Source organism: Papaver somniferum, unplaced genomic scaffold, assembly GCF_003573695.1.
Source record: "Papaver somniferum cultivar HN1 unplaced genomic scaffold, ASM357369v1 unplaced-scaffold_79, whole genome shotgun sequence".
Lineage (NCBI taxonomy): Eukaryota > Viridiplantae > Streptophyta > Magnoliopsida > Ranunculales > Papaveraceae > Papaver > Papaver somniferum.
In genome coordinates, this window is record NW_020650859.1 from 909,397 (window position 1) to 917,619 (window position 8,223).

The window sequence follows — 8,223 nt, forward strand, 5'->3', positions numbered from 1 at the left end:
TTTCTGGACCACAGTTATTTTCTTTTCACTTTTTTATGACATGGGTTGACCTCTTAAATTTATGCTGTTTTATATTATACACGCCCTTCTCAGTTCTCACCGCACAATGGAACCCTGCCAATGCATCTGATCATCTAAGGAAATCACCACAAAAAGTAATACATCCAAACCTTGCAAAATAACAATTTTCAGTTCTGATGGGTTATTATTACTACAAGCTCGAACTTGAATGACTCGACAACTCAGAGCTAAAACCTGAAATTAAATAAAGGAAACACGACGTGAAACATAGTTGATCCAGGACAACAGTCTCAAGGCCATGCAATCGCGCCTACAATTCCATTATCCTTGCCCAATCAAAGTTGTCAGAGATGAGTGATCTTTGGCCGGGATAGGGAGATACCTTCTTTGTCTTTAGATTATAGTAGGATAGACGACCATGTGATTGATGAAGAGAAAATCTATCCCTGTTAGAGCTACAATGGAAGAACCTGAGCATACATCAGCTAAAGGTATCAAGACTCCATACCTGTCAATTTCGGATAGAATTTGACGAGTCCACAAAGAAGTTTTCTCATCTAATGTACTCTTTAAAATAGCTATTCTCCCATCTACTTCCATCACCGTACGTTTCGTGAAGATTCTTGACTGAGAGGTTCAGGAATTGGGATATAACTGACGTCTTCCTTTCCAACATGAATCCCAAGTATCAGCTCATGATCTCTCAAATCACCATGATGGACCTGCCAATGTATCTGATCATCAACATAAACCGGACCATCCACAAATACAAACCTCTCTCCGTCATGGACGGCCGGTGGGCCATCTGTATTTTTCATTTTTCTCCACTTATGTGAACCAGTAGTCCATGTACGACCATGGACATTCAAGACCTAGAGCAATGGAGTCAATTTGGCGCCTATGTTTTCCAGTTTCATATACTTCCCTAGTGGCGGTAGTTTCAATCCAAGGTGATGTATCACCAGTGGTAGGATTATACAAGAGAAAATCCAGCCTTGGAGGGTGTGGTAATACACACCACGCCCTTCTCTTGGTAATTCATAGGGACCTAGACGCTCCGGTAATGCTAATCTCCTCATAACACTACTAGTTAATCCCCCTTTATGAAACGAAGTGGTTGTGAATTTAATAATTCCTTCACCTCCTGACTCACGGCGGTGGTGCTGGATTAGACAATAACCTCTTGTCAATCCCTCTACAAGAACCTCTTGTGGTAGGAGTGTTTGCTGCTGATTTTTGAGCTGTTTATGCCACAACTCAACATCTCCGGAGGTTCCAGGGGATCCGCTGCTTTTGCCACTGAAAACCAAGGTATAATACTTTTTATTCTATCTACACCAATCATCGAAAATGCTCGAGGATTCAGAGAAACCTTTCTCAAGATTGCTCTTGCCGCCATCTTTCCTCTCTCAATCGGCTGCAGGTAACGGAGGAACCCTAACCCCAATCTCTCTCTTTCTTCCGGTAAACATATGATCCTATGACTTTAAAAATTTTGTCAAAATGTTTTATCCACCGTCTTTGTTCCCCAATCCTGACCGTTGTTTTCCAGAACAGACGTTAGTAGTTGGCGCTTAGCAGTGCTGATATATGGGTGAACTAGTTTTCCGAGTCCTGCAGATTTCGGTCTAGGTCTAGGCACACTGCTCTTGATTGAATTGCCAAATATATTTTGAGGTCCAACTAAATTTTGGCCCTCTGCCGAATTACCCTCACCTAGTTTTGAGATCCAATATCCTTAGTTACAGGAATACCAAGGAGTTGTCACAGGAAGTTATTGGACATTTGTTATGCAACTTTCCAAGGCAAGCAGCAGCATCGGTCAATATTATTGGCACCTGAACCTAATTGGGCCTTTATTAGTTGAGAAGGTGTAAGAACAGGAAGCTTCTTTCCTTAACAGAGTATCAGGAGATTCACAAGAAAGGGTTGCACATCTTGCAGCAATCTAAGCATAACACAAACTCCAACTAACTTTGTGCTTGATTGTCAGTATCAGGTTTTGTTGACAGTTAAAATCGAGTAGCACAGACAAATTGAAAGAGATTCAGGCATAAATAACAGATTTCACATGTTTCAGACGTTGATAGTCTTACATTATTTGAGCTGCTTTCACCCGACCAAAGGGGTAGTAATGTTGAATTGAGTTACGCTGTTACTAGTCATGAGTTGGAAAAAACCCATTGACAGTCATCCCTCCATCAACAGAGATAGTCTGCCCCGTGATGTAAGAGGAAGCAGGTAAGCAAAGATAGGCAACCAGTGATGCAACCTCCTGCGGTTCTCCAACTCGTCGAAGAGGAGTACGGGCGATTACTCTATCTACAAATTCTTTGTCTTCAAGCAACTGATTAACAAAAGCAGAAATAGAGATTTGGGGGGTTAAAATGCTGCATATGATTTTGGGGCTATGGCAAATTGCTGATCAAACAGACAGAAAACTGAGTTGTGCATCCTCTTTTGAGTTACCAAAGAAACATAAAATGAACCCCACTAAGTGACCTTTGAGACCCACTCCAACTAAGATTTCTATGACAGACGAACTGTCTAGTATTACTTGAACGAAACTCAGACAAAGTCATCTGCTGAGACAGTTTCGTGCAAATTGACAAGTCACATGCATCACCCCCAAAATATTGATACAGTTCACATATTTCAGATATCAGAACAAAAATGGGTACTGAAATTGACTGTGCATAGCATAAAATTTGTCCTGTATCATCCTCGGGCATTTCAGGAGGGAGCACGACCAGCCAATTGACTTCAATATAAGGGTCCTGTGTTTATAAGTTAGACAAACAATGCAACACTGCGACTAGTTTAAGTTCAGAGACAAATTCATGATTTTCTGTTCTCTAGGGGCTAGTTGACAGTGTGAAAGGTTTCTCTGAAAGCATCCTACATGAAAATGGTAGTAGTACCAGCTTTCCTTTTTGTACTATTCTTTGCGCTTTGGTTTTCCTCGTAAAAACAGAAACAGAAAAAGAAGTTTTAGGGGGGGAGAAGTTACATGTTCGACAAGCGAGGTTTTGATGTACCAAGGTGCAACAGAGTTACACCTAATGTGGTCTTTCGCCCATTCACATGCCAAACTTTTTGCGAGTTGATTCATTGCTCCTACGAGGAAGAGGCAGAAGTTAGAGGCAACCTCTTCAAATCTTTGCAACAAACAGAGAAACAAAATTTCAAACATACATAGAAACATAACGACATTATGTACCTTTAGTTGCTCCATAAATACTCCCAGTAGCCAATGCCGCCACACCAGCGACAGAAGAGATAAACACAATACTTCCCATCCCTGAAGATTTCAGAAGCGGGTGTGCAAGTTGGCATAGGTGGTAACAGGATTCCAAGTTGGTAGACATCAGTTTCGAGTATTCTTCAGCAGTGTACTCCACCGACGGTTTTCTTATATTTGTGCCAACATTATTAACCTGATACGAGTCGTACAAGCAACATCACATAATGAAACTTCACAAATTCGCAGAAGAAGACATGTACATTTTAGATTTGGCCAGAATGAATCCCCTGTGGATGCCCAATTCATTGGATGGGAAACCTGTCGAAGTAAAAGACTAGCATCTACAATCACAATGCACCGTGTGTACCAAATGTGCGTGGTTTCTGACATTCCATTTCTAACTAGTTTTATGACAAATTTTGTAGCATGATGAATGCCTATACTCTTGTAACTATTACATTAAACAAAGTTTAAATTTTTTGAGCCGATAAATTGAGTAATTCTGTATACTTAATTGAAGAAATTGTAAACAATTTAAGAATTTGAGGCGATAATTTTGAATCACACACACTTACAAGGATATTGAGCTTGGTGTTATAAAGACCAGACACAGAATCCATGAGCTTGACACGACCCTCTGAAGACGAAACATCACAAACAGAGCCAGTAACTTGAAAACCCTTTTGCTTCCATTCTTGTAAACATCGATTAAGTTCAATTTCATTTCTTGAACAAGTATGTACTTTTGCCCCAAATCCAGCCAATTCCTCCACAACAGCATATCTAAAACACATCAAAAATCGAAATAGCTTCTCAATTCACAAAAAGGGTTTACCAATTAAAGCATTTAAAAATCATTTCTATTACATTTCCATCAAATTATCAATAATTTTAACTTTCAAGGGAAAAAAAATAATTGAATATCAGGAGGTGGAAGAAGAACAAACCCGATTCCTCTAGTACCACCAGTGACTAGAGCAGTCATTCCATTGAGAGACCATCTTCCATTTCCTCCAGCAACTGTAATCTTCTTACTGCTACTACTCTCTACTTTCTCAACCTCCATTGCTATCTAGTTTCTATTCTCTGTCGCTGAACACGTTTCTTGTTCATATATTCTTAGAATGGCCCAATGGGCCTAGAAAATTATGACCGAGATTTGCTTTATTAGGCAATATCTTCTCATTCAATTCACAGCTAAACCGGTGACAATGGATCTACTAGCTTTTAATCTTCTTCCAAATCCCACTTCAAGAAATTCAAATTGCACCTGAAGATTTACTCTACAACCAAAGGTATTTTTTTTACTTCTTCCGGGTTTTCAATTACAAATTGGCTCTGCAAAATTGGAGTTTTTTTGGAGATTAGGTTTTTTGTTTCTGCTCAGATTGATTGATTTATTGTAAAATTGGTGATTAGGGTTCTTCTGTAAAACTAGTTTTTGGCTCTGCAAGATTGGGGATTAGGGTTTTTGTTTCTGCTTCATTCACTGCGAAATTGGAGATTAGGGTTCTTATGTACAATTAATTTGGGGTTTTTGTTTTTAGTTCGTTAAGGTTTATTGTTCGGTTTAGGTTAAGAAAACTGGAAGGAACAAGAAGTGCATCTCCATATTCCAATGGGGAAGATAGAATCAGTAGGTTACCTGAAGAACTAATTCACCATATCCTCTCTTTCAATCACACCAAAAATGTAGTCCAAACTAGTGTTCTGTCCAAAAGATGGATTCATATCTGGAAATCTATCCCATATCTAAGCATCAAGAGGAATTTGTTTCCTCGTGGCAAAGAACATGATCAGAAGTTCATAGATTTTGTGGATATGGTATTCATTCTACGCAATGAATCTGATATTCACAGATTTGCTCTAGATTGGTTCAGCGATTATGAGGATGAGGATATTGTGATGAAAAATGTTAAAAGATGGATTGTTCAAGCTGTTATGCGTAATGTCGAAGAAATCAATTTACAAATCCGTCAAGGTCATCCTGCAGCTTTTCAGATTCCTCATCAACTCCTTAATTGCAAATCGCTGACTAAGTTGGAATTGCAGGTGAATTTCGGAGAGAGATGTACAGATGTTATTTTACCAAAATCAATTGATTTACCTCGGCTCAAAGTTATGTGGGTTCATGGAGTTGCGATCTCGAATGAAGAACTATCAAAAAAGCTCTTTTCAAGTTGTCCAGTTCTTGAAAAGTTAGAACTATATCATTGTGACATACCAAATTTGACTGTTAATTCTCTCACCCTCAAGAATTTCGTGTACAAGCGATTTCACAGTAGTTTGCCCAACGTTATCAAGTTGACAGCTCCAAATCTGAAAGACCTCTGGTGCAGGTCTTCCGTGACACAACATTATTCTCTTGAAAACTGTCCTCTTCTATCCAGTGTAATTTTTGAATTGATAGTGCTCAAAGAAAGAGTTTTCGGAGAGAATGCAGAAGCATATTGTTATTGTCCTTCGGAGGAAGAAAAAGTATATGCTAAACATTTAGTGAATTTTCTACGAGCGAATTACATGGTGAAAGTGATGGGGTTATCATCTGGATTCCTCGAGGTATGGGTACTTCCTCTCTTCCATGCATAAACATCTTAACATATTTGCAGAAATGTCAAATTTATGAAGGCCAAAGGTGTTGTTGCTTAAGCTACCCGACTTTCATTACTTGTAAAAGGTTCTTAGCTTTTAGGACAATGCTTTCTGATTGTCAAGATATAAGTCCTTTTTGTGTTATTTACTCGAGTCCAGGATGAGGAGAGCTGACATAAAATATCTTCAAAAGTTTTGTTATTACAAACTAGTATGGCTTAGTTGATATGCCATTAAAAAAAAAATTACTCATCTTTTCTCGAGTAGTCTTGGTTTTAGCTGCATTATTGAAGAATTTTCTTTTGTTTCTCTAGGTTCTCTCCCAAGCACCTGAGTTACTAGACAGTCAACCACCTCGCTTATGTAATCTACAGTACTTGTCGATGGATATGTGGTCTACAACAGGTTGCTTTCGGGCTATAACATACTTACTCAAGATTTTTCCTCGTATTATTTTTGTTTTACTAAGATCCAAGGAGGTAACATTTAGCCCAACTTCATGTTTTTCGATTTGTCTTTCCGACAATTGTAATACTGCATATATGTTTTTTGATTTTTCTTCATTTGGCGACTTTTATTTTTGTGGAACAATTTTGGAACCTCCAAAGGGTTTCTTGTATGGTAATATTATTCTTTGTCACCAAGTGACCTAATTGGTTGTTGTCATTGTTTTGATGTAGTCAAATTTAGCGGACGTTGGAAATAATTGGGAAGCAGGATTTTCATCGCCGGGGATGTTGTCTCACCTCAAGTATGTTAATTTTGACGAAGTGGGAGGATCTGATGCTGAGCTCAAACTTTTGAGTTTTTTGTTAAAACATGCCAAGGATTTGAGGAGAATTTTTCTATCCTTCCGTGCTAGTATTGGCTCGCCAGATGGAGTGAGACAAATGAAACTATTTAGAGATAAGGTTAGAGCACTTCCAGCAGCATCTTCAAGCGTCAAAGTAAAATGTCGTTTCAACCTTGGAAATAGGTGATCTTGTACTCGAATAACGAAAAGAAAAGAATTCCCTTCCTACATCTAGTAGTTTGAGGTTTTTTCCGTTCCTTTTTCCTTTTTTTCTTCTTCGATTTGTCTTCTTTTGTGAAAAAGAATGATTGAGATGTCTATTAGGGATTTCGTTGGATGCTTATTAAGACTGTGCTCCTGTGCATCTTAGAACTTTTGTCTGCAAAAGGATTCTATCCTTTAGCTTTAATTCTGTTGTGTCTGCATCCATATCTAAATTGTACAAACTGAGGTAGATTTCTTGGTTGATTTTGGTGGTCAATTGAAATCCAAAAGACCTCCAAATGTTGCTTGTACCGGTAGCCGTATCGTTTGAGCCTAAATAAGGATACACAATGTGCATGGTGATTGTGTGAATGGCCCAATGGGCCTTTGCTAAAGCATGTTAATGGTATCTTGATTCAATAGAGAGACCGGTAAAAACGTATCCGCTCTGCTTCTAAACTCGCATCTCTACTACTGCGCGTTGTTTGATATTGCAGAAGTGGAAGGATGTGATGCTGGGAATCCTGAGATCAAACTTTGAAGTTTTTTGTTAAAACATGCTCAGGTTTTGGTGCAAGTTGGCCTAATTAAAATTACCAAATACAGGACCCGAAAACATAATTAAAATTTTAAAAGAAGCTATACAAGATCCCAAACAGCATAAGTAAAATTTATCATCTCATATCAGTTATACATATCAACAAACCCGTAAGTATGTGATGGCTACGAACCTATAACCATCAACCAATCCCTCATAAATCTCATACCCATCACTATCACCACCATCGAGAATAACAACCTCTTAAAGGTAGCTGATGATGTGGAAATCGAAAATATTTTATTTAGTATGGTAGGTGACAAGGCTCCAGGTCCTAATGGCTTCCCACCAAATTTCTTCCAAGCCAATTGGGATGTTGTTGGTGAAGTCATCATCACAATGATCCAAAACTTCTCTACTTCTGGATACCTCCTTAAAGAAATGAACTCTACCTTCATCTCCCTCATCCCCAAAACAGAAAGTCCTACTACCCCTTCCCATTTCAGACCAATATCCTTATGCAATACCACTTACGAAATCATCTCTAAACTCCTGGCTCAAAGACTAAAACCTCTTTTACCAAACCTTATATCTCCTTTCAGATAGTTTTCATTCATGGTAGGCAAATCTGTGACAATATAGCCATAGCACATGAACTCATACACCATATGAATACAAGGAAATGGAAAAATGGAGCAAATGGTACTATGGGCACTAAGATTGATATGGCCAAAGCTTTTGATAGGGTTAATTGGGAATTTCTTATTCAAGTTATGAGACAAATGGGATTCATCTCCCAATGGTGTAGTCTAGTCCATCAGTACATATCCA

The 8,223-nt window shown here is 38.5% G+C and overlaps 2 protein-coding genes across 4 annotated transcripts; one reads left to right on the forward strand and one right to left on the reverse strand.

The window, feature by feature from the left end:
- Positions 1 to 1,973: 1,973 nt before the first annotated feature.
- LOC113344675 (tropinone reductase homolog At5g06060-like) lies at positions 1,974 to 4,382 on the reverse strand. Its single transcript, XM_026588603.1, has 5 exons — positions 4,213 to 4,382; positions 3,841 to 4,048; positions 3,242 to 3,458; positions 3,032 to 3,138; positions 1,974 to 2,368 (listed from the first exon to the last, which is right to left on the reverse strand). The coding sequence occupies exons 1-5, from the start codon at positions 4,329 to 4,331 to the stop codon at positions 2,180 to 2,182; spliced, it is 840 nt and encodes a 279-aa protein (XP_026444388.1). The 5' UTR covers positions 4,332 to 4,382; the 3' UTR covers positions 1,974 to 2,179.
- An 88-nt stretch (positions 4,383 to 4,470) lies between these two features.
- On the forward strand, positions 4,471 to 7,161 carry LOC113344674 (putative F-box protein At3g44060). 3 transcript variants are annotated; one of them, XM_026588602.1, is made up of 3 exons: positions 4,472 to 5,824; positions 6,172 to 6,262; positions 6,538 to 7,161. In XM_026588602.1, the coding sequence occupies exons 1-3, from the start codon at positions 5,087 to 5,089 to the stop codon at positions 6,561 to 6,563; spliced, it is 855 nt and encodes a 284-aa protein (XP_026444387.1). In that variant the 5' UTR covers positions 4,472 to 5,086; the 3' UTR covers positions 6,564 to 7,161. The 3 variants fall into 3 exon arrangements, with proteins under 3 accessions (XP_026444386.1, XP_026444387.1, XP_026444385.1); XM_026588600.1 differs by having other exon boundaries at positions 4,477 to 5,824; positions 6,172 to 6,336; XM_026588601.1 differs by lacking the exon at positions 6,172 to 6,262 and having other exon boundaries at positions 4,471 to 5,824.
- The last annotated feature ends 1,062 nt before the right edge of the window (positions 7,162 to 8,223 follow it).

Excerpts from the sequence above, each read along its gene's own strand:
- LOC113344675 (XM_026588603.1), bottom strand. The coding sequence starts at position 4,331 with ATGGAGGTTGAGAAAGTAGAGAGTAGTAGCAGTAAGAAGATTACAGTT. Across the intron at positions 3,459-3,840 it reads ACACCAAGCTCAATATCCTT|GTTAATAATGTTGGCACAAA; the intron begins GTAAGTGTGTGT and ends GACTCGTATCAG. Across the intron at positions 3,139-3,241 it reads TATTTATGGAGCAACTAAAG|GAGCAATGAATCAACTCGCA; the intron begins GTACATAATGTC and ends TCTTCCTCGTAG.
- LOC113344674 (XM_026588600.1), top strand. The coding sequence starts at position 5,087 with ATGGTATTCATTCTACGCAATGAATCTGATATTCACAGATTTGCTCTA. Across the intron at positions 5,825-6,171 it reads TATCATCTGGATTCCTCGAG|GTTCTCTCCCAAGCACCTGA; the intron begins GTATGGGTACTT and ends TTGTTTCTCTAG. Across the intron at positions 6,337-6,537 it reads TTTTACTAAGATCCAAGGAG|TCAAATTTAGCGGACGTTGG; the intron begins GTAACATTTAGC and ends GTTTTGATGTAG.